The 26,145-nt window shown below is 44.2% G+C and overlaps 1 protein-coding gene across 4 annotated transcripts in view; it reads left to right on the top strand.

The window, feature by feature from the left end:
- The window catches only part of LOC121003102 (dynamin binding protein), a 123,850-nt gene that overhangs the window by 66,245 nt on the left and 31,460 nt on the right, over positions 1-26,145 (top strand). For 3 of the 4 annotated variants that reach the window (XM_040434676.1, XM_040434677.1, XM_040434678.1), the window contains exon 4: positions 1,164-3,176. In XM_040434676.1, coding sequence (XP_040290610.1) covers positions 1,164-3,176 — 2,013 coding nt within the window. Of the gene's footprint in view, positions 1-1,163; positions 3,177-14,845; positions 16,445-26,145 lie in introns of those variants that run through there. The other variant, XM_040434679.1, reaches the window with a different exon arrangement.

The following is a 26,145-nucleotide window of genomic DNA, read 5'->3' as shown; positions in this document are numbered from 1 at the left end:
TGGTTAGGTCATCAATATCCGATCGGCGGTGGTCCAACGATCAGCTGTTAGAAGGGGTGTAGTGCTTGGTCAAGCGCTGTAGCCGCTTACCTGCCATTGATCTCATGGACTTTGTGCGGGCCAGTCCCATTCAAGGATTAAGTTGCAATGCCAAGCATAGGCACTATATGGCGCTGTGCTTGGTGTACTATGAAGAGGCTGCATCCTTCGTCCCATCAGTGTGGCCCCTTCAAACAACTTATCACTGAGGATGCTAGTAGTCATACCCCAACCGATCAGATATGGATGACCTATCCTGGGGATAGGTCTTCAATATTTCAGTGTTTTTATACTGATGACCTATCCTCGGGATAGGTGGCTTCCTCGCAGCTTACCTTAGGCCAGTGACGTCGTGTTCATTGTTAACATGACCGAGGAGCAGCTCACTCCAATTCCTGTGAATGGGCCTGGGCTGCAATAGCAAATGCAGCCACTATCTAATGAACGAAGCTATGCTTGGTAAGCTGCAAGGAGGAAACGCGCTCACCAGAGTGCCGCACCTCTACCAACAGCTGATCGGTGGAGGTGTTTGGAGTTGGACCCCCAACGATCAGGTAATGATGACTTATCCTGAGGATAGGTCATCAGTATAAAAACACTCGGAGAAACCCTTTAAGGATAGGCTATAAATGTAAACTCCATTTCAAGAATATATGCATACAAACACACAATAGACATACTGGGACTTCCCTAAATTTCACGCAGATTTCGGCACATGTTCTACATCGTAATCCACTGCTGAGTATTTTCAGTCGTGTGTACATAAGCCAATGTGTCTGGATTATCAAACGGTCATAAAAAAAAACTTTCTAAAAAAATCAATGTAATAAATAATAATGGGTCTCTAAATTAAAATATTTAGGTAGTAAAATATTTTCTCGATTGTCCTCTTGTAAAAATTTGCATGGTTTATAACTGCACATACACTGTAGAAATAGGAACCATGAGTGGTCTTCAAGCACATGCATTTATTAAAATGACCAGTAGAGGGCACTCTTAGCTAACACTTCTGTATTGGCCCTGGGTTGTGAAGTTCATTCATATCCAATTATTATCTCGTTCATAAAGACTTTACTTGCCTTATTTTATCCTAATTTGTGTTTTTTCCCCCCTTAATTCTACAGGAGATCTGGTGGTGCTGGAAGGATCCTTGGCTTCTAGTTGGCTGCAGGGTAGGAATTGTTGGGGCGCAAGAGGTTTTTTCCCACTATCCTACGTTCAGGAATTCTTCCTGTCCTCTAGGAGCCGTCAGCTTTGCCAAAATGTGACTGATGAACTCCCCAGTTATGCTATTGGCCAGGCACAGGCAATCATGGGCCTTTCCGCACAACTTGATGAAGAGTTAGACTTTCGGGAAGGAGACATCATTATAATAACTGGGGTTCCAGAACCTGGTTGGTTTGAAGGGGAACTAAATGGAAGAAGAGGAATTTTCCCTGAAGGTTTTGTGGAGCTGTTGAATCCTTTAAGAGTTCATCCAAGGATTGAGAGTGATCATGGACTCCCCTCAGATATAGAAAGAGAAGACTTTGTTCTTGATAGGTCACCGGAAATAATCAATGAGCGGGACAAGGATAAAATTATAGAAGACGAGGAACCAGAAGGGACATTTGCAGTTGCCCTCTACAGATTCCAAGCTATGGAGCATCGAGAACTTGACTTTGATGTTGGTGACCGAATTCGAATAATCAGAACATTGGAAGATGGGTGGCTGGAGGGAGAATTGTATGGAAATCGGGGAATTTTCCCTTATAGATTTGTAAAAATAGAAACAAAAGAAAAAAATTCTCTTGTGGAGCAACTAGTAGATTCCGAAACGTCAATTTCGAATCCCCCTGTCAATTATCTTGACATGTCCTCTACTCATGAAGTCAGCGGAACAGATCCACATTATTGGGATGTCCACATGGAAAATCCACCATCATCATCCACAACTCAAGAGGCAATGCAAAGTCCAGAAGCAACCATCAATACTAACCAAGAATCAAAGCAAAGTCACCATGAAACAATCAATAGCTCTTCTACAAAACCTCAGCTACCTCCTCGACCACAGAGTAGAGCATATAGTCCTCCGGTATCACAAAACCAAGAGCAAAGACCTAAGGAGCAAAATATGTTTACAACACAGGTGGACAACAGAAGAAGTAGAACCAGTTTATCCAATGGAGCTCAAGAAAAATGGTCTTCGAAGAAGCCATTATCTTTAATGACGACAGATGACATTTACTCAGCTGACGACAGTGCTAATGAAAGGTCAAAAAACAAAAACAACTATCTTCCACTCCAAGATATCGTGCATTGGGTGGAGGACCATAGAAGAAAACCAAAGACGAACTCCAAAGAGAAATGCGACACATCAAGTTCTCGGCCAAGCTTGTGGACAACAGGTTGGGAAAGCCCAGCAAATGACAATACTGGACCTGATTTAATTGACTTGGACTCCAAGCTTACTGAGCAGCTTTCCCAGTTTGAAAAAAGTCTCTCCAATCCTAACAACAAAGTATCTAGGCATTTTTCAATACTGGATTATAACTCTGAAATTGACATAATCCGGGGATCACCACCATTGTCCAAGCATCAGAAATCTACAGCAAAATTTAAAGTTTTAAGACCTCCACCACCACGGCCTAACCCTAGACCCAGTTCTTCTTCCAAATCAAATTCTTCTCGAAATTATATTCCTAAATCCAGTTCTGCCTCCTCCTATTTATCTCCAAATCAGAACCCCCATAGAAATGAATACGTGGAAAGCACTCCTCCAACCCTTGCTCTCCGACCATCCAGGCCAGCCCCTCTACCCCCACCCAATAGTCAGAGAAACACTCCATCTCCAAAACCACTTCCTAGACAGGACCCCATTCCCAGTGACAACTTTTTGCTGTCAGACATCCCAGATCCGATGGATGCCCCTGATGACTTAGAACAGGTAGATCGAGGCTCCCCTTGTCCATTTTTGCTCTTGAAGATAGAAGATGTCGAGAGAGAACTCGAAGTGTACAGAAACACTCGTGAAGAGCTATGTCAGATGCTTGAGGATGAAGACCAGGATGAGGTGACGAGAGCTGAGACTATAGAGAATTTGGATTTTTGTGACTCAAACATTGAAAGCTTGAACCTGGAGTTACAGCAGCTTAAAGGTGAGGTGCATCATGGTTCACTCTTCACAATGTCTGCCAATTGCTTAGACGATAACATGGTGTTGGGCGATGTAATATGTCGCCAAAAATGTGGCCATTCTTATTTCTGAATTTTTTTAAAGGGGTTGTCCCATGAAAAATATTCTACATTTTTCAAACCTGCACCTGGATATGACTACTTTTGTATTAGTATAGCTACTGAGTTATTCACCAAAATCTATCTTTATGATGCCACCTGCTGTTTGCTCTTTTTCTAATTTTTTTCCCTACTCAACGAGATAGAAGCACATGCCCAGTCCCATCCTTCAACTGCTACTAGCTGCAGCAGAAAGGACTTGCCCCCTGAGAGTTCACAGCCCCTTAGCTGACCGCTTGAAATAAATCTAGCAGAGGGAAGAATGGTGAGATCTCTGGATCCATTTGAGGTACAGGGCTGGTTCTAGCTTTGTTAGAAAGAGACGGCCATGTACTATATGGTTTAATACTGATTTAAATTTTGTACATTAATCATGGGATAACCCCTTTAGTTGATATTTTGTTTATACTGTTTTCTATGAGCTCCAGCTTAAAAGCTCCTGGCGCATGCGCTACACATACATAGTTAATACGGTTGAAAAAAGACATAAGTCCATCAAGTTCAACCAAGGGATAGGTGGGGACGCGAATCCCAGAAGGAAGTGAGACTCGGACTTTTACACATTTTCATGAGCATTAATGTCATTTACTTTTAAGAATTAATCTAAACCCTTTTTAAAACTAAGGGCAGTGTATTCCAGTGTATACTTATACAGTGGCAAAATATGGAAGCTTTGATCAGAGATGGCCCTCCACCTGGAGACTCTTCTATAACGTGAACACAGGGACCTGCCAAAAACTCATCTGACCACCAGCTATTCCTCCCAATATGCCTCCATGCTGGGCTCGGCCGCACATCTTCTGAATGAGGAGATGGGGACAAGCCGCTGCAGATGCCTACGATGGCGAGTAATCAACTTTGAATACAAATGATTGTGCGTGTTGAAGTCCAGCATGCTCAATTGTTCTTTCCCCCAGAAATTGGCTAGTTTGACTGATGTTCATCTAATGTGTATGGGCTCCTTAAAGGGGTTGTCCAGGATTTCAATATTAATTGCCTATCCTAGGATAGGCCATCAATATATGATGGACCAGGGTCAGAAGCCCCTCACCTCTGTCGATCAGATGTTTCTGGAGACTAATTCTGATGCTACTCTGAAACAGCTGATGGGGTGGAGGGTGTCAGATTCCTGTCAATCGTATATCGATCTCCTGGAATACCCCTTTTAGTCCTTTCTCGTTCTCTTATCTCTGGTTGTATCCCATCCTTCTATATTGTGACCTATGTTACATTTCTTTACATTTATAAACATGCATATGAATGGAAAATTCCCATTTTCAGTAGGTGTCCTCCTTTTGGGGGTGTCAAACTGGTAACTCTTGTAGGACCTATGGAAAGCACTTGCCTTTGATGATCATATTTTGTGCAGTCAGCCATAGGCCTACAGCCAAGTCCTGTACTGTGCACATGGAGCGTCGCCCGTGTGGAGGCGTTGACAGAGCTGAACTATTAAACTTTCACCACAAATGCTCCTTTTCTTCTCCGAGCCACTTTTTGCCCTCCTTTTACATATCAGGTCGCGCCCTGCCTTGCTATTGTTACTCGATTCTCTGCAGATTGCGATCCAGGCTTCCCCTCCTTACGACTTAGTCATCCCCGCGAGATAATAAAGTGTAAGGCGTAAAACCAAGACGCACCTATAGGAACTGCAACGTGTCGCAGGGGCCGTGTCATATCCCTTAAGAACAACTCTGCATTACTGATCCCAGGACAGTCGTCGCCCAGCTTTTCCAAACTCCAGAATGTGAACCCTTCCTAGTCACAAAGCATTATAGAAGCCAAGAATTTGTGACATTTGCCCGCTAATACAACTTATAATGGCGGCTATGTAAATGTGACAGAACTGTAATACCAGACACATTCTATGGATAGAAGGGAAGCTGTTTCAGGGGGCGAAAATCCTTTTTTCTAGTCCAGGATTAGTCCTTTAAGTAAAATATGGTTAGTGGTCCATGTCCCTTGTGGTCATCTCTCCTTAAAGGGCACCATCCTTATTTTTCTCTTTCCTATTTGGGCTATATACAGAAAAACTAAATGTGAAGGAAGGCGGTCAGTATCCAAGGTTGTCATCCTGTAGTCCATTTCACTGCCACCCCCCCCCCCTTCCTTTCCTCCTTAGATTTGAATTTCTGTTTTTCTATTCCATCACTTTTACGGACACCTGTGGCATCCAACTGATCCCATTGACTTTTAGTGACCATCATGGCGTCTGTCTTTTTAATTGAAAAAATAATGGTGGCTGTGACCAATGCAGATGAGAACCTAGCCTAAATCAGTGTCAGAACTATAATATGTTATTTTTGAAGGCACGTTACTCCCTGTTAGTCCCTCATGGTCATAAAATACTAATAATGACCACGAGAGCAGTGTTTAAAGGGGATGTCCAGATATACTCTCCCACCCAATCTGATGGGTGGGGAGAGATGCAACTGGGCTACCAGATTGCCAACCCCAGCCTGATAGAAGCTCAGCGTAGGACATTCAGCATCTACAGTCTGATCGGGTGAGTATGTCTGGAGACAGGATCAGACTGGCCAGCCGGAGTACCAGAGGATCCTCTGATGCAAATATGGGCCTCCTAGCTTCAGGAGACAAAAACCCAGTTGGAGTTAACTACTCGCCACTAGGGTCTATTTTTTTTTATTCAGAACCTATTAGATTGTATTTATAATATAGGGTTTGTGCCCCAAGCATAATTTAGGATCCTTAATCCAACACAACCACAACCTGGACAACCCCTTTAAGATCAAAGCTGAGCTTTATGTGGTTGATTCCCTATGCAATAGCTTCAGTTCAAGCCCCCCCCCCCCCCCTCCCATGAGGTACCATGTGGTGCCCAAATAATACATACAGGGACTAAATAATTCTAATTGGTAAACTAGAGAATATTATTTAAAAATTTTTGGAACCTACTATGGGATCGAGGATGCACTCAGGGCTAGTTGCACACCCTGCAGGAGCGACAGGTGGCACACCCTGTGTAACCAGGAGGTTGGTCTCTGCGTGAAGTCACGTTCACGGATAAATGTTAAATCTGGAGACTTTACTTAAGGTGTGGTCATTATTTGATATTATGTAAGAGCTGCCTGAGCGTGCAGCGCCCGAGCCTGGTGCAGACGGTGTCATGTCAGGTGTTTGTGTCGGTGCTACACGCCCGTTCCTGCTGAGGACGCAGTATGAGACACAGGAATGATATGTGCTGGCATGCCCGCTCGCACATCTATTCATGGTCAAAGCTCCCAGGTCACGAATCTCTGACTCTTCACGACATGATGTTACTTCCAGTGTTGTTGTATTTACGGGCAGCTGCATGTTACACATAAGTACACAATGTCATGAATGGGGCATCAGCAGTAGTTTCATGTGTATGGTATGTGTACAGTGTAACCAGTATGTACACACCATTTATGTAACTGAGAATGTGCCCTATACGCTCAAATTCCTTGCCGGTCCATCAGGTCTATGGTGGCCAAGATTGCAAAATTGGACTTCACCCATAGCAGTTGCCTTTGGTTCTTGGTACTCAGATACCCCCAGGACTTACAGTAGGCTTTCACAACAACCAGACAGTCATAAAAACAGCATGTAGAAAGCATCTATCGTCACCGGCAAAAAAAAACAAGACACTAGAACAAACTCGCTGGTGGATGACAGGAACTGAATGCTGAGGGTCACGGTAGAAACAGATGATCCAGCAATGGAGTGGATGGCAGATGTATGGCATACAGGCTGATAGTGGACAGAAACAAAGCAATACTGAACTGACCCTATGAGAATTGAACCCAGCCCAGCGAGAAAGACCAGTGGAACTACAAATTCCAGAATACACAGAAATCACACTACAATAGATTCAGCCATTGAAGTCAGATCGCAGAGAAAAGTCAAGCTGAAAGGGAATGGACCTAAGAACACATCGGTTCCAAAACGGATCAGTTTGCATTCTGAATGGAAAAGGATCCGCTCAGAATGCATCAGTTCAGTCTCCATTCCGCTCTGGAGACTGCCTGCAGCGTTTTGCTGTCCGCCTGACGAAGCGGAGCCAAACGGATCCTTCCTGACACACAATGTAAGTCAATGGGGACGGATCCGTTTTCACTGCCACAATCTGGCACAATAGAAAACGGATCCGTCCTCCGTTGACTTTCAATGGTGTTCAGAACGGATCCGTTTGTATTATCTTGAACATAGCCAAGAAGGGTCCGTCTTGAACGGATGCAGACGGCTGCATTATCTGAACGTATCCGTCCATGATGGATCCGCACAAAACGCGAGTGTGAAAGTAGCCTGAGAAAAACTCTATAAAAGGGTTGTCAAAGTTAAAATAAAAACTGTTAAATAGCAAGGAGAGGGTTAATATAAGCAGCTATCAGACTTTATGGATTATTAGATTAGAAGCTATGGACGCCTCTGGAGGAAATTTTTCTTTTTTTCAAGATTGCATTTTACACAATTTGGGCTAAAAATCACTTTATTAATTGGTCTTTATGAAAAATGTTCCACAGTTTTTAGTTTTTTTCTGCAGCTTTCACTGCAGACTACTTAATCGCTCAGGGAGCTGATCTGATTGCTCGAGCCGTAGCCCTTATCTCTGAACTCCTGATAGCTCATAGAGCCCTATCTTTATCAGCTTGATAAGGACTGAGCTGTGATGAGTGTTTATGAGCTGTCAGGAGTTCAGACATAAGGGCTACACATCGAGCCTCCAATTCGATGTTAAACAGAAAGCAGTAGTCAGCAGATGCACTGGAAGTGAAAGCTGTTAATAAAAAAACAATTGAAAAAAAGATTTTAGCCCAAAATAAGTAAAATGAGTTGATAAAAAAATGCCCCTGATGGTGTCCATAACCTTTTGAAGGAGTGTTACTGTAGCTATGTATATTATGAAACCAAGTATCTGCTTTTCCCTTTACTTTCCACAATAAGACATGCCTGGTCAGTGGGGAATTTAGAAATAAACCGCACCTTTTAAATGAATTTTCCACATTTTTCACATGTCCTGTCCACATTTTTCCGCTTGATGCGTGGAGGTTGTATAACATCGAAGCTGTGTCCTGGTCTTAAATCCATCCTTGTATTCCTCTGTAGTGGTTTTGCTGCCTCTTTTCATCTTCTTGTCTTATATTTCCCGGACTATATACCCCTCTTTTATCCCTGTGTTTGGATGATACAGAACCATATTCCAAGATCTGGAACCGAGCGGGCACGCTCCTTCGTTTCATTAGGTAACCTTTATTTTCTTCTTAAAGAAGTTGCATAGGATTAGTAACACACAGGGTCTCTTTCTTCAGTAAACGGCCCCGCTCTTTTCCACGGGTGGTGACCGGTACTGCAGTATTTAAATGACTGGAGCTGAGCTGTAGTTCTAGTCTATGGATAAGGCCTCATGCACACGACCGTATCCGTTTCGCGGTGTGCCAAACTCACATGATGTCCGCATTGCATCTGTTCTTTTTTGCAGACCCATTGACGTCAGTGGGTCCATGGTCCGTATTTTGCGGCCAAGCATAGGGCATGTTTTATCTCTTTGCGGAATCGACACACCGATGCTGACAGTACGCGGATGAAATGTATTTATTTATTTTGCGGCCCTGTAGAAATTAATGGGTCCATCTGCAATCCGCAAAAAATGAGGGTCGGACATGGATACAAATTCAGTTGTGTGCCTTTAGGTCTAAGTCATTTTATTTATTTTTTATTTTTTAAGGAAAGCAGCCATATTTTCGTAATCCCATTTAAACCCCTTTAAAATAAAGCGCCAAGTTTTAAAATAAATTATCGCCAATTCCCTAATATATGGCTGCTCTCCTCTATCCCTTGAATTGTGTATTAGAAAATGATATACCGGTAAATATTATTTAATAGAAATGCAATAGTGAGACGGCATGATTGTGCATGGATTGCTGTCACCTCCCCTGACATGTCTGCTTTAGTAACTACTTGCATTCCCCATGTAGTACCAATTGTGGAGCATTTAGTCTTATGATGCGCCATTCTTTTATTCCTGCTAGAAGTTATGAAGGAATTGTTAGCAGGTTCTGGGAGTTACCACTCGGGGCTGTGTCCCTGCACAGTCTGACACTATCCAATCAGTGTTGCCAGTCTAAGTGTTTTCAGGGACACACCCCCAACTGGTAACACCCATCTGGACCTACATTGTAAACTCCTAGTAATTAATTGATAGCTTCTAGCAGGAATAACAGAGGAATGGCATATCATAGAGTCTTTAAGCTTACAGTGGTACAGAGGTAAAACTAATGATTTCTCCCCCATTAAGCTGATCGTTGCAAATTATTTCTTTTTTATCCTGACCGATCATCCCGTAGGGGACGTACATATAGTAATGTCGCAGCTACAACGTCTGGAGTTTCCTGTACAAAATTCGGTTATCTTACGTATCTGCGTTATACACCCCATGTGAGAAACTTTTACTGCCGACATATGATATTTAAATCGGCTCTAATTTACTTTTGTGCAGCCATTGTTGGTTGTGAATTATTAGTCAAACTAATTATCAGTCCCACCAGCCGAATCCTTGTAACATCTCTGCTTGCTGCCATTAAATGGAAACCATCCAGATGATGGCCTACACAGATGGTGAGAAGACAGAGCCCTGGTACATTGTAACAACAAGCCCTGTGTCAGTTGGACATAAGGGCAGGAGGCTTTCTAAGGCTATGTTCACACGGTTGACTTTTGCCAATGATTTGAATTGCGGGTCTGTGCCAAAACCGCCTTCCATTGTTTTCAATGAGAGTCCAGGGCGGCTGTGGATTAATTTGGTGAGGTTTTCCAAACTGTGTCAAGAATGGACATGTGGACACCACGGGAAACCACTGCTCGCATTTTAGCTGCTTTCAATGGGGCTAAACCACGAGCAAGAATTGAACGACCGAGGCAAAAACCGTGGTGGATGTGATGAAAGTCTTCAGCGTTTACCCCATATGTGGCCGTACCCTTAGGGCAGTGATGGCGAACCTTTTAGAGACTGAGTGCCCAAACTGCAACCCAAAACCCACTTATTTATTGCAAAGTGCCAACACAGTAATTTAATCTGAATCCTACAGTCCAATATAGTATATTTTGCCATCTACTTTATCAGTTGGCTATAATACCTGCCTACATTCAGTGCGCTGCCTGCGCTGTTCATAGTGCGCCCTGCGCTGATCAATGGCAGCAAAAGTCTAAGGCATATTGTACACCATAGACTTTTTCCAGGGTGCGGGTGCCCACAGAGAGGGCTCTGAGTGCCGCCTCTGGCACCCGTGCCATAGGTACGCCACCACTGCCTTAGGGTAAAGCAAAAGGTTTTCAGTCACTGACCACAACAGGGCCATGGAAAATGTATAGGAGAAGTAGGCAGCTGCTTAGAGCACCATGATGATGGGGGGGAACACAATTTATGGATTCCAAAAACAAACCTCTTCCTTTATACTTTTTTGTGAAGCCAATTGCACACTATGTTTGAGCGGCTGATCACGCCATGCTGTGGTATATGGCGAGTGCTTCCCTTTACTTCAGTGTGGAGAGAATGGTGCGCCAATTCTGTATGGGACCAGCTGGTGCTATAAGGAGGACTGTGTAGAGGGAAGTGAGGGGTATGTCAAATTTGAATTATACATTTTAGGGACCTAGATTGAAGTGAAGGGAGACTGAGAAATCCTTGAAGCGAGAACCAAGAGAGTGTGTCCGCCTGTAGACAGCAAGCAGTGATCTAGAGAGTGTGCTTTATTTATAGTGCGGCATATAAAGGGGACCGGGTATTGATCACTTAGCCCTTGTGTGTTCTTTTGGTCCTGGAAATTACAGGTTTTACAAGATTTTAGCCCTCACGTACCTGTGTGGGGAACCTTGCTTTACCGTCATGGCTCAGGTGTCGCGTTTAGTTACTTCCACTCACATACAGGTTGTGCCATGTGCCTGAGGCCTAAACTATGGCTCCCAACTTTTCCAGACCGTCCGTAAGAAGGACCTAAAAGAGTCTGGATGGGTGCTTTTGGAGACTCTTTGGGCATTCACCTGAAATGGGAGTTTTCACATAATCTGACCACGTTGTAACGCCACGTACCTTGCACTGACCCCTAATGGATGCAAATGAGCCTCTAGGAGCAACGGGGGCGTTGCCATTACACCTAGAAACTCTACTTTCTCTGCAGTTGCCGTTCCCTCTCTGCTTTGATTGACACTGCCTGGCCCTGTCAATCAAAGTGCAGAGATTTCCTTTTTCATTGCTCTGCTAGATTCTCTTCAGGCTGGCAGCTCAGGGGACGTGTCTTTTCTGTTGGGGCATGTCCTTTCTGCTGCAGTTTTCTCCCTGTAAAGGCTCATGTACACGAACTTATTTTCTTTCCGTGTCCATTCCGCAGTTTTTTTGTGGACCGTATGCAGAACCACTCATTTCAATGGGTCTGCAAAAAAAACGGAAGTTACTCCGTGTGCATTCCGTTTCCATATGTCCGTTCCGCCAAAATATGTCCTAATATTGTCCGCATTACGGACAAGGATAGGACTGTTCTGTTAGGGGCCAGCTGTTCCGTTCTGCAAAATACGGAATACACACGGACGCCATCCGTATTTTTACGGACCGCAAAATACCTATGGTCGTGTGCATGAGCCCTACCTCTCACGGCTTCTAACAGTCGATCCAGCTGGTGGCAGGGGAAGCATGGAACTGAGCATGTGCGACCACTTCAGCAATGCTACCGAGGTGGACAGAGAAATGAGGAGAATAAGAAACGGCAGGTAGCGGTATACAGATAGATTTGACATGTCTAGTCATTGCATTTCATTACGGGATTGTTCTACAAGCAATTCAGATTAAGCCTGTACATACAAGAGAACAGGCCGCGGTATTACGGTAAGAAATGCTTCATGCATTGCCGTCCATATTATTCTTGTGTATCACATGGAGCGTGGTGATGACAATGGATCTTCCTGATGCTTCACTGGAACGGGATGTAGCATTGTGCGACATGACGTGCACAGCACATTGCCTGTGAATCGCTGCACGGATTTGTGACATAATTGAGCTCTTGGTTCACATCTGGAACATGGCTGCAGATGTATTGACACAGCGACACTCCTGACAGCGCAGGTTCAGGCTCGTCCCCCCGAATCCCCCCCCTCCCCCCGGCGTCTGCCGGCCCTGATTGTAGAGACAGGTTGTATCTTGAACGGTTACAAATGGTGAATAGTCCAGATCCAAGCGTCGGTGAACTGTAAGTGGTGGCGGTTTTATAGAAAATGGGGCCTAGGCAAAGTAGGCAGTTTTTTCTCAGAATTTCTGCCCATATAACACCGCCATATCATGCCAAGACAACACTGCTATAAAATAGACCATATATTACTGCTATATAGTGCGAAGATAACGCTGCTATGTACAGACCACATAAGAGCAGCAGAGAGTGTCAAGGCAATGTTGCCATGTACAGTACACATTTTACTGCCCTATAGTGCCAAGAAAATGCTGCTATGTACAGCACACATACCACCACATAGGTGGCAATTGAAGCTGTAAGTAGTACACCATCTTATCGCTCTAGAGCCTGAAAGGACAGAGGGGGCCACCGAGGGAGAGTGTGGGGCCTAGAGACTTATTATGTGGAGCAGTAGCAAGCCACCATCGCTGGTCAGCCCTGAGGACCCTGTGAGGCGAGAGGCACATGTTTATGGTCCCTACATTATTAACAACCCCTTCCATATCCATGCGAGTGATGTGATCTTCTCAGCACAATGGTGTCCATGCTGACATGTTGTGTGGTAATCAAGACTACCCAGAGCCTTACCCCATCAACCCATCATCATCCATGGTGGAAATGTCCATTGTTGAGTCTCGGGTCCTGCAGAACTCGAGTACCGATACCGCTGTGTGTCCGAATAAGATGTGGCTTCTGTCAACTGTCTCATGTCATACATTGGGGTCCTATCTCTAGGATCTTTTAATATAAAAAAAAAACTGCAATGTGGTCGGGGTCATTGTTTATGTGGGGTTAGGGGGGGGATCATTGGCCGACATTTGCTAATGTGATATTTGGGAGTAAATTGCGCCATAATTTGTTGCCAAGGAGGCATGGCTGAATAGGAAAGGGGCATACTTTTCATGAAAGGAGATGTGGCTTAATATGCGACATTTAGCGCCAAGTAGAATCGCAGTTCTGGCATGAAATGTTATCCCACTAGCTGGTAGAGGGGCCGATGGTGGATTTTGCCCCTCGCCAAAATTCCAGTGGCAACCTCTTGTGTTCAATGGGAGACAGCGCTGCAGTTCATGGTCTGGCGGTTACAAAGCCAGGACCACACCAAGAAGGGGCATGTCCCTTCATGGCCTGGTGCGCGGACAGCTGCTGCCTGTCCGCTTGCGGCTTTGCTCCATTCAGTGGAGAGAAGACGCGAAGGGGTCAGCGGCATCTGAAGTGAACAAACATGGCAGAAACCACTGCGGTACATGTAGCGGACTTGGCCAGCATCAAAATCCACCATGTGAGCGAACCAATCGAGTCAGAGAAAAGTGTCCATCCCTGCACCAGATTTCTCATCCAGCCTGAGCCCCTGTGATAAAACTGGTGCCGGGATAGACAGCCGGTCTAAGCTTCCGCCATCAATGGGATTAGTAAATCTGCCCCAATGAGTCTGGCGCTTTTACACACAACAGTCTTATTGGCTTTCCTAATAATGTTCTCCAAATATCTCAAATCATTACGGTATGAGACACCTAGTGCCTTGTACCTCAGTGACATCTCGGATTCCCAATAAAATAATGTACAGGTTTTTATTGCAGTTTACACACTTCACTGCGCGTGAGACTTGTTATATTAGTGCTAAAGATCTTTAAAAGTATTTTTTATTTTTTTTTATCTCTCTTTTTTTAATACCGTCCTCTACAATTATAGCTTCACTGGGATATTATTGCTTAGCTTGTTTTTGGCCTTGTGACATAACTTGGACTCATTAGGCTTGCTGTTGCTTTTGCTATTTATATACTGTATGATTATTACTTTATAGTCAGCTAATGTCTGTGAAGTGCTGCGGAATATAGTAGCGTTATATAAGGGCATAAAATAAATCAATACATTTTGGTTTAGGTAGCGATTCCTGACGAAATCAAGACAAAATATTCAATTCTGTTCCCTCCGTAGGGCACCTAGATTTTTTTGTTGTTGTGTTTTCTACTTCTATTTTAATCTTGGATTAGGTTTCTGTGTTTTGCTGTTGGTTGCTGTTACATGGTTTCTCCTCTGAGCAGTCTCTTACATACCAGAGCTTTTTCTCTGCCTCTCGTTTAGCATAACAGAGCACTTTATTGAGCTTTGCTGCTTGGGAAAAACCAAGCCCTCGTATGTAAATGAGGGAAGGTTCTGTCCAATGAAACTTAAGGACTCATCAAGAGTCCCTGGTCAGATGACGCTAGTTACTAATTAATTCTGGAATCAGGTGGGAGAGGTAGTGCTCGTATGTGGATTGGCTGCTTGAGAGAAGAACAAAAAAAAAGCAAGGGCTTGAGTTTCAGCGAGAAGGAACAGAAGGGAGTGTCTGCAGGTATGCTGAAAGCTCATGAGATACAACTTTTTCTGACCGGAGAGTAGACCATTCAATGGAGACTTCTTTTCCACACTGTGGGTTGATGTCCACACAATGGTCTTGTCCTAGTTGTTTGCCAGCCCGAGGCTGGTGAACGAGAAGACATTTATAAGGATGTGTGCCTTGCAGCATGAACAATACCGCACGTCGAGAACCCAGTCTACAGTTCCTGGGAGAGACCTGCATGTACCAAGCTGGGAGTATGAAGACTGCCAGAACATAGGGAAACGTAAGCTCCTCGAGGAGGAAAGGTTATATCGGGAGCAGAGATATGCTGAAGAACATAGAACTTTGCCTATGAGGAAAGAACAATACTATTATGAAAGCCGAGCCAATGACAAGGTGCTCAAGGACTACAGAGTGCCTAATGACTACTACAGGAGATCCCACGAGGAGTATTATGATGGTAAGACAAACATGGACAAATATTATGACACTTTGGAGAACATTAGAACTAGTCCTGTTAAATATAGGCATGATGGTGGCCGATATGAAGACAGGCGACCCCGCCATGATGGATACAATGACTATAGATATTCATATCAAGACCCCAGGGAATTAGATGTTCAATATATGAGGAAGTACGACACCTATTGTTCAGATGACCTCGTAGATGATGATCGTTCTTATTGGGATTCCCACCAGAGAAAAACGGACCGATGCTATGAAACGGAAAGGAGACATCAGTCTTCCGAAAAGAGGTACTACAACCAAGATGTCCGAGATTATAGGACTGACCCTTATATGGAACGGAAAAGGTTGGATTATGACCAAAGGGATTATAGAAGGTCAAAGGACCATTTTGCTAGCGGTGAGGATGTAGGTTCTTCTAGGCATCCTGAAGTTTCAAGTAGTAGATGTAGACCCTCCGAGAGGGACTCTGTGGATTACAAAAGGGATAAAACAGAACCTGGACCAACAGGCAATTCTAAGAAGACCACCTCACGACGTTATGACTTCTTACCTTTGGATTGTGATTCTATTGATGTCGTGGACGATCAAGTATTAGTAGACCAGTATGTCGAAGAGCAAAATTATGCCAGAAGTCGGTCTTTGGATTTTGAGGCTGAGCCTACTACCTCATGTAAACGGATGGCTTATGATTTTGAGTACAATCCCCCGGAAGAAATTGACTATCTGAACAGCGATGATCTACATGAAGACTACATCGACAGAAATGCAATGGACCATCGATATAGGGATTACTATGGGTTTAAAAATACTGAAAAACAGCCAGAACTCAAGAGAGACCAGTTTGGAAGTTCTTGGGAAGATCCGAAGATGATTGATTTAGCTAATGGTCCTCATTACAGACCAGAGAGGAGTGATGGTTATCATGAATTTGATGACCCTGAAAATCGGACATCAGATGTGGATTATAACAACCAAGGAGATGACAATTCAACTGGGAGTTCTCAAAGTAACGATCAGCCAACTCACAGGAAGGCCGAATTGGCGTCTAGTACAGATATTCTGAAACGGAATAGCATTTACAGAAGGACGGCTCCTAGCAGTCTACGGCATTCAGAATTTGTGCAAAACAGAAGGAAAAAACAAGGTATTTTTTTATTATTTGTTTTTGACATGGGAAATGTTCGAACTTTTCGGGCCCTGACAGAGCCCAGTGCATGAAGCCTATGTGACAGTGCATGAGGCCTGGCTCCTTTAGTAACTCTATTACTCCCCCTTCCAAAACAGAGTCATAAACCAGTCCTTGTGCATTAACCCTATCATTGTATGTTCGTTCTCATGAAGGCTATCACTTTTTTTTGCAAAGTTTCCATATACCATTTATAGTGTAATCTTTAACAAGACCACCCCTGATCCAGACTAGATATGGACTTTCATCTTCCTGGTCCAATACACATTGGCCTCTTCTTTAAGAGGACCTCCCCTCTACCGTACTGCATGTGTAGCCTTCCTGGACAGAACACGGGTGATATTTGCCTGTTTCATTTGTGGTTAACCATTAGAAGCAAACACTTGTTGTGTTGGCAGTTACTTTTCTGTGTCATGCTGTGCACTAAGCTGGTGGCATGTAGAATTTCAGGTTTACTTGGTTTAGTGTGGTAGGTGTGGGTAGATACTGTTAATGTTGCTGTGTGGTTAGCAGGATGATCCACCACTTGCAGATATGTTTAGTTACTTGTGTGCATATTGTAGGCCTTGGATACATTTCTGGGTCTCCTCAAAGGATTTAGAATCCCTTGTAAATATTAGTCCTCTAGTTGTCTTCTTCTGTCATGCTGTTCTAATTTGTTTGTAGAAGCTGGTTCATTCACAAAACACACAGGGGGTCATTTATTTAAAATGATATGCTACTTTTTGGTGTATTTGAGGCGCAGATTTTGTCACAAAGGTGTTTCATGGCAAAATCGGGACTTTTTCCCCGTGTACGCCACTTACTCCTTATTTCGCCAGTTCCGAGAAAAGGGGAGGGGAATTGGGAGGCCAGGAAGCCCATCTGATTCATCATTTTCTACCACTGTTTTTGGCGTAGAAAATGACTTAAATCTAAGCCAGCAAAGGAACTAGTGTAGATTTAAGCAAGTTGCACGGACGACGCTTCAGCGTCTAAAAGTTATGTAGAGGCCCTATTGTCTGATAGGTGCGGCTTCTCTGTGACCCGTACCTCCGCCGAGAACGGAGCAGGGAGAGTGGAGTCTGGAGGACCCCATACAAGTGAATGGAAGCGCATCGCGCTTGCGCGTCCACCGCTCCCGGTCATTTCTATGGGGCCAGCGGAAATGGCCGAGCCAGCACTCGGCTATTTCTGGCAGCCCCATAGAAATGAATGGAGGGCGGCTGCGCATGCGCAGTGCGCCCTCGACCACTTTCCCCGCTCCGTTCTCGGTGTAGGTGCACCTATCAGACAATGGGGGCATATCCTAGCGATATGCCCCCATTGTCTGGGATGGTAATACCCTTTTAAGGTCCATTAACATGGTCTGATGATGGGGAACCAACGCTCTTCTTCGGCCTGTCGTCGGCTCGCCTAAGCACCCCACCAATCAGACGACAGTCGAGCGATGCTTGGATTGTTTATGCAGCCACAAAAATAATCGCTCGGTGGCAGCACATCTCCGAACTGTATAGGGGATGAATGATCGTACTAACGATCATTCGTTCCCCATGTAGTTTGCATCAGGCTGTGTAAAGGCCCTTTTAAACAAACGCCGATCAACTTGTTATAACGTCAACCAGCACGTTCATTATGGTCCTTAATTGAATCCATTTGTGGGAAAGCTGGGGGACAACCATAAGGCGCTGATTACAACTCTCGTTGGGGTTTCTACTCTGCAGTTCATCATCAGATTGGGGTTCCTTGGACCCATCAGAGGGAAATGTTTCTGGGGTTCCTCTCCTCGTCTACACAGGACATGTTCAGACTCGTAAGGTCTAGTAGGTTTATTGTGAATCATCCCATAAGAAATAGACCCTAGTGGCCAACTCACCGCCAAATACGGTGGTCTTCTGCCGGACTTTTGGGGCCCATTACTGTGTTGTATTAGGGGTCCATTGTTAAAGTTTAAATAGCTTCTGTTGTGAGATAGCAGGATAAGCAATATACAAGTCTACAAATCCCAGGATGTCGCAAGATGGCAGGCTATACTGAGATCTGTACAGCTTGAGGTATCGGATATAAGCATATTAAAGTGTCCCTCCTTTACTCCAAGTACAAATATAGCCTTTCTTTTCACACAGAATCATTGTGTAGATGTAAGCAAATCTTTCTCTCCCCCTCCACCAAAATTAATCATCGTCCCTCGAATTCACCTCCTCCTCCCCCTCGCCTGACATACTTTCACTGACTCCTCCTCTCCGTCTCCAACTTTCTTTGTAATGGCAGCTTGGAGATGTCAGGTTGCATCATGCAGAGTTTGCCGAAGGGCCGGCCCTGGGGGCTGATCATCAGATTGTAGAACAATCACGGTCCTCCGTGAACTCGGTGGGAAAAATGGAGGAGAAGAAGAAGAAGATTACGTTGTCGCTTCTTACATGTGGAACCTGTTGTAAAGTTAACGAACCTCGTGATGGGACGGAAATATCACTTAATTAGGAGTCATAGAAATGAAGTGCATAGGAGGAGAAACTGGGGGAATGGGTCGAGCATTTGCCCGTTGCACCCCACTTACAGGGTCTGATCTATAATGTGTAGGCCAAGTCATGGTTACGCTGTTACCTATAGTAATTAAAGGGGTCTTCCAGAATTTAAAACATGGATTGCTTGTCCTCAAGATCAGATCAGGGGGTGTCCAGCTCCTAGCACCCATGCCGATCAACAGTTCGAAGGGGCCACAGCTCTCGGCTAGCGTTGTGACCTCTTTTTTTTGGGCCTGTGACATCACGTTAATTGGTCACATGGCTTTTCTAAAGTTCACTCGAGTGGGACTGAGCTGCAGTGTTAGGCATAGCCATTACACAATGGACAGCGCTGTGTGTGGTATATGCAATGCAGCCCACACCGTGGTCTCTCCAAATCTACTTGGGGGGGGGGGGGGGGGAATAGGTCATCAATATTTAAAAACCCATTTAAGCAGATAGAATATGAGCTATGGCCCCTTTAATAAGCTGATTGTCCCACTGATCAGATTATTAATGGCCTATCCTAAGTTTTGGAAAACTCCTATAAAGAGGTCGTCCAGACTCTAGATATTGATGATCTATCCCTGGGTAATGTCATCAATATCATATTTGTTGGGGTCTGACATCTGGCACCCCCACCAATCAGCTCCTCTACGCTGCCAGCACCGGAAGTAACACAGTGGAAGCAGACAGCGCCATCCATTGTGATGTGGCCGCGCGGGGTTACTGCCCCTCATCTCCCATTCACTTGCTTGGTGTTGGACCCACCACCGATCAGATATCACTGACTTATCCTAATGATAGGTCATCAATATGTATGTAGGGTCCGGGCAACTCCATTTAATGGGACCGTGAAAAACAAGAAAAAAAGCACCAAGTATATAAGTAATAATACGTCACAGCAAGTAATGAGCTAAGGAAAGTTAGTCTTTACCTCTTTCTGCTTGGAAATCTTCAAACTGCTACAGAAAGTAGTTTGAAGAGATTTCCTGCAGCCAGACAAGCGTCTCATTCCTCCTGCCTCTCCATCTTGGGCTGGAGACAGGCTGGTATCAGTCTATGTCCACTAACATGACCTCAGTCACACAGGACCTTCAGGAGCACTGGAAACTGCACAATTTAGCACCTTCTTATGAAACCTCCTCCCGTGTGTGTGTGCAGGGCTACTAGATAGATAGAGACTTCAGAAAGTGCTACCCAGCTTTCCAAGGTGCCTGAATGTCAGGTTTGCCTGTATAGGCAGAAAGAATTTCTCACTGTGTATCTCAGCAAATCTGAAATCCATTAGTGTGGGAAAACTGGACTCCAAGTCTTGTGGAGCTGTGCACACTGCCCAGATAATGTTACCCTTAGGGCTCATGCAAACGACCGTATGCATTTTGCGGTCCGCAAAACATGGATCCGCAAAAAAAAAAAAAGGATGACTTCCATGTGACCTCCGTGTTGCATCCATTTTTGTGTGGACCCATTGTAGCAATGCCTGTTTTTGTCTGCAAAACGGACAAGAATAGGACATGTTCCGGACACGGAATGCACACTGAGTAATTTCCGTTTTTTTCAAGCCACATTGAAATGAATGGTTCTGTATACGGACCTGTAAAAAAACAGAGCGGAAACCAAAGAAAAATACATTCGTGTGCATGAGCTCTTACATTGTGAAAGTAAACCAGCTTGCCCGGGACCTTTTAAAAGCAAATCTGCCGAGCTGTGGCACTATTTAGGAGTGAGGAGGTGGATTTGTCTTGGTACATTTAGTATTCTGCATTCTCTATTACAGTTACGCATATTGGTAAACCCAACTTTCCCAGGAGCCGGAAAAACAAATCTGCCTAGCTATAGTAGTATCTAGAGATTGGGGGTGGGTAGGGGAATTGTCTTTGTAGATTCAGTATTCTGCATTCTCTATTACAGCTCCACATTGTTGTAACCCAACTTTCCCAGGACTCTGAAAGGCAAATCTGCCTAGCTATGGCACTATTTAGGAGCGAGGAGGAGGTTTATATAGTTAAACTTAGCATTTAGCAGTTTCCATTACAGGTCCATATAATGTGTTACCCAGCTTTCCTAAGACCCTGAATGACAAGTCTGTCTAGCTGTGCTACAGCATGGAGGATTTGTCCCTGGGATTCTTACTCCGCTTTTCCAGGCTCCTGGCTAGCAAATCTAGCTAGGTATTCTACAGTATTTGGCATGTACCAGTTGACTGATCTGGCATTCTGCAGTCTGGGAAAGCTGGGTAACAACCTCTGCGGGGCGGTGATGGGGGATGCATTGATTTTATAAAATACACACAATTCCACACTGATATATTGTGTGAATCTATGAAATGGTAGCAGGGCAATATAATCTGTTGTCACCAATGCAGCTCTACAGTCTGGTCACGCAGCTTTTCCGGGACCCTGAAGGGTAAGTTGGTCTGGCTATATAAAGGAATTCATCACTACCTAACTTGGCAGATTTGGAATTCAGTAGTCTGGGAAAGCTGGGTAAAAACCTCTGCAGAGATTTAATTAAAGCCACGCTTGTTACATACATTCTGTATACATGTACTGACTCATGGTCATTAGCATCAGGACGGGGAGAGGGAGGGGGAAGTAGACATGGCTGCAGCCTGAGAGAGCAGTGCTTTTCTAGTTTGTTTTTCATGGTCTGCAGTTGGGACACATAAGGAGGTTATGTTAATGTTTGGTTGATTGGTTAGTTAATTTTGGATTCTGGGTTGAGTGGCCCTTTTAATTTACCTACAGCGCTTTCCACTAGATTCTAGGCAGGAAGTTTTCCAGCCTTTATATTCAGTAGATTGTTGCTCTATTACTGTACTCACTTCATCTGGGCAGGTTTCTCCTCACCCTTGACCGGCCTGCAACGTCTAAATGTTTGCTAAATTAGTCATGACTAATGCAAGAATGTAACACTTAAATGTAATACTTTATTTAAAGCTGTTATTATGGAGTTATGTCTTCAGTCTGTACTTATGTTATGTGACGACTGAACAATACTCATTGTCCCTGTAGCCGTAGGAAATATTTCAGCAGCATGAAGGCTGCTGTTTATGATTTACAGCTTGTAAAAGCAGCAATTTAATATAAAATAATTACATAAAAATAAATTCATAATCATTATCAAAGGAACACTTAAGACAAAACTGATGCACTGTTAATCTGAGGAGGTGTGGCAGGCTGCATCCCCATACTAGGTGTAATACAGTAAGAAGGTTTTGCATCGCGGGTGACGCTAGGAAGGCCCGTTCCCGTCGCCGCCTGCTATTGGCTGACTACCAAACCCCATCCCATCCTCCCGTCACCGGATGTTTTGACCTGCGCAACGGGGAGATGCAATGACGCCCATGCGGGCATGAAAAGTGGTTGCCAGGAAGCAAGGTAAGCACAAGCTGTGTGAGGGGCTCGGGCATTTGAGGGGGCATTATAGGAGTTAGATAACCCCTTTAAGGTGTTGTAAATTGTGCGTTTCCATATTAAAGGGGTTGTCCCGTGAAAAATATCCTATATTTTTCTAAGCAGCACCTGTATCTGAATATTTTTGAGTATTTTTTTAATATTTAATGTAAAAATTTTAAATTATTCAGTAGCATTTTTTTGTATAGCAAAACCTGCTGTTCTTTTCCTTACTGCTCTGTCCACCTCGCTTAGGTGGTCGCACATGCTCAGTTCCATCCTTCAACGTCCACCAGCCAGATCTACTGCTAGAACCCGTGACTGTTACAAGGAGAGAGCTGCAGCAAAAAAAGACATACCCCTGAGAGCTGTGATAGCGAGAGAGCTGCCAGCCTGGAAAAAAATGTAGCAGAGCAATGAATGGGGAGATCTCTGGATCCATGTGAGGTACAGGGCTGGTTCTAGCAGTAGATCTGGCTGGTGGACGTTGAAGGATGGAACTGAGCATGTGCGACCGCCTAAGCGAGGTGGACAGAGCAGTAAGGAAAAGAACAGCAGGTTTTGCTATACAAAAAAATGCTACTGTATAATTTAAAATTTTTACATTAAATATTAAAAAATACTCAAATATTCAGATACATGTACTGTATGGTGTCTCATTTTTAATCATGGGATAACCCCTTTAAATTTGTGAATGTTGAGTAACTTACACTTTGATTTGTTATAAGGGATGATTTTTGGGCAGCAGGGGGCTTCAGATGGTTTAAGCATTAGCCCATTTTTATCACTTAATATATGCCATTACATGTCAATATATGGCATTTCCAAAATGTAATAAAAAACAGATACTCTTTTAAAGAGAACATGTCAGCAGGATCAACTCTATAAACCCAGGGATACTGCCTGGTAGGGTTTATCCTGCTGATTAAAATTATGCCTCTCTTGTGAAAATCTGTTTTGTTTCTTTATACAAATGCGGGCTTCAGTGCACCGTGGCCTAGCCGTTCAGTGCACCTCACCATCCCAGTGCTGTACCCGCCCCTCGGTGCACTGAAGCCCTGTTGGATAAACACCACAACCGATTTTCACAAGACCGGGCTCATTCTAATCAGCAGGATCAACCCGAGCAGGTTGTATGCCTGGTTTAATAAGGTTGATCCTGCTGGCAGGTTCCCTTAAAGGGCACTTTCCCTCACTATAATGGACGGTTGACTCAGCAGTATTTTGGGCGAGACATCTACACAAATCACTTTGCTTACCATGATCATGTATACGTCGCCTTCTTTTGGTTTCCACCCATTCACATTGTGCATGACATGTAGCCGGGTTATTAATAAGCCAGCCTTCTATGTACAGGACTTTTTGCCCTCCAGGCAGTCTGCGGTGACATACAGGGCTGTTCTTCTCGTGTACAGGGATTTATGAATTCCTGTTTTGGGAGCGTAACCTGTCATTGTCACATACTTTCTGCCCTCTAGCAAGTCTCTCCGGCTTGGCATGAGGGAAGCTACTGGTGAGACCAGTTCAGATCTGTAACTTTCCTCGAGTTTAGTGTAAGGCCAGTTTAAGACGAGCGTGTTTACTATGTGAACCGCTTTCCATGTGGGAGCGTGAATTCCTGTAGTCAACTCCTCTCCTTTGACCAGACCACAGGGCATTACAATGATTTATAATGCTCTGTCTCTTTAGGACAAGTGTAATCGCTTGTACTGAAGGCGTTATATCATAACAGTTGAGGTTGGGCAGAAACACACAGTATTATAAATCATTACAATGCTGTGTGGAGTTCATTATGGGAATTCACAATTACACACATAGTGAACACACTCTTCTGAAACTGCCCTAAAAGGCTGAGTTCACATGTTGTGGCCACAGTTTAGGAAAACCAGTTGCAGTGTGTGAACCCAGCCTAATACCATCCCTCCCGCGGCTTTTTACAGTTACTGGTGCTCTACTGGCCAGTTCTTTATCCATTGACCCTTGTGATGCAATGTTACACCTCAAGATAGTCAGGAGTTTCCTATCTTGGCGTACCTTATCTGACGTGTGAAGACATCTTCAGGATATGACCAGGTTTATGGTATGAATCGCACTTGGACATCTGGTCCTTGTATTATCTTTATAATGGGAGGGTTATCAGCTTTGTTTATTCTATACATTCTTGATAGATTTTTGCACTTGTCCATTTGTATTAGTTCTTTCCAATACAGAAGATCTGAAAACCACTGTCATTAAGGGATGTTGGTGTTGAGGCCTATCTCTTGGTATCTCTGGATGTTCCTATTGCTCCTGTAAGGGTCTGACTGGTTCCTAAAGTCTACAGTAATTTTTCTGAGTGAACCGGGTGGCCCAGATGATTAGGAGAGTGATAGTGTCAAAAGGAACCTGAAATGGACCCTATTTTTTGTCTTGGCTATGGTGTCCCCTGGCCTCTACATACACCAGTGTTGAAAGTTTTTGAGGTCGCCATAGATTTCATACCGGACCAAAGATGGACTTTTGACACTTCCATCAGAAAGGATCCTGGGCAACCACTTTACATTCAGAATCTTGTCCTTCTGTCAGCATAGAGAGAGAGGAAATTCCTGTACAGATAGCTGCTGCTGTGAGGGAAAGATGTTATCTGAAGCGTAATCCTCATGATAATGGTAGGTATAGAATAAGGATAACACAGAAGAGCATTGCACTTATCAGTGTAAAGTGTGATGCTCTAGTTGAGTCACTACAGGGGGCTTCTCTCTGGCAGCAGTGATGGTCTGACCGAGAGAGTTAACACCGTCTGCTGTGCTAAGAGTCCAAACGAGAGGAAGTTGAAGGCAAGACAGGAAGTAAAATACAGGGAGCAACTTCAAAAAAATTCTATCCAGAAAGTCATCCACTTGTTTCTTGTAAAAAAAAAAAGAAAAAAAAATTCATAGAATATTCGATAGAAAATTGAGAAAGTGTCTCTGCGGGAGTTTTTCTTGTAATTTTGAATTTATAATGTGCAGTAAGTGTATTGGACGGCCCCGTACAGAGAGATGAGGCCTCCTGAGATCCAGCTAATAACTCTCCATTGTAAGTCCCTGGGCCCGTCTCTGCTTCGCATTACTCCTAACAATAGGCGCTCTCAGTTCTCAGGTAATACTATCAGTTTATTTAGGGAAAGTGTACAAAAGGTGCGCTAGCTACTCCTCTGACAGAGCTCATATCCCAGGAGCCACAAGTAACTCTTCAGCTGGGAGGAAATTTAATAGCCTGGGCCTTGGGAATCTCTGGAACATAGAATACATGGTGCAGTATGGTGACCAAGACTAGAAAGAGAAACTCTATCTCTCTCCTGACTCCCCCCAAACACATGCGTGCTTCCCGATCATTTCCCTTCCCTGAGTCGGGGGCTCCCCATAGACCTTAGACTCCTGTTATCGGCGGGGCCGGCCAACAGTGCTCTACTGTATGGGGTCTTTAGCCTCTTGTTTTTAGCCTTTTTAGGCCTCATGCACATGACCTTATGGACGATCCATGCGCTTTCCACATCCGTATGTCTGTTCCGCAAAAAGATAGAACATGTGTCATACTTGGCCACAAATGTGGCCTACGGGCCCATTGAAGTCAATGGGTCTGCAGAAAATGCATATGCATCACGAACAGTATCTGTATCATACAGACCACGAAATGCTTACGGTGATGTGCATGAGGTCTAAAAATGATAGACCCATACAGATTAGAGAATTGTTGGCCGGCCCCGCTGATAACTGCAGTCAGATGTGTATGGGGAGCCCCCGAATCGGGGAAGGGA

The sequence above is a fragment of the Bufo bufo genome, chromosome 6 (genome assembly GCF_905171765.1).
Source record: "Bufo bufo chromosome 6, aBufBuf1.1, whole genome shotgun sequence".
In the NCBI taxonomy this organism is placed as follows: domain Eukaryota; kingdom Metazoa; phylum Chordata; class Amphibia; order Anura; family Bufonidae; genus Bufo; species Bufo bufo.
The sequence above is the reverse complement of the archived record's forward strand: the minus strand, read 5'-3'. Positions and strand labels throughout refer to the sequence as shown.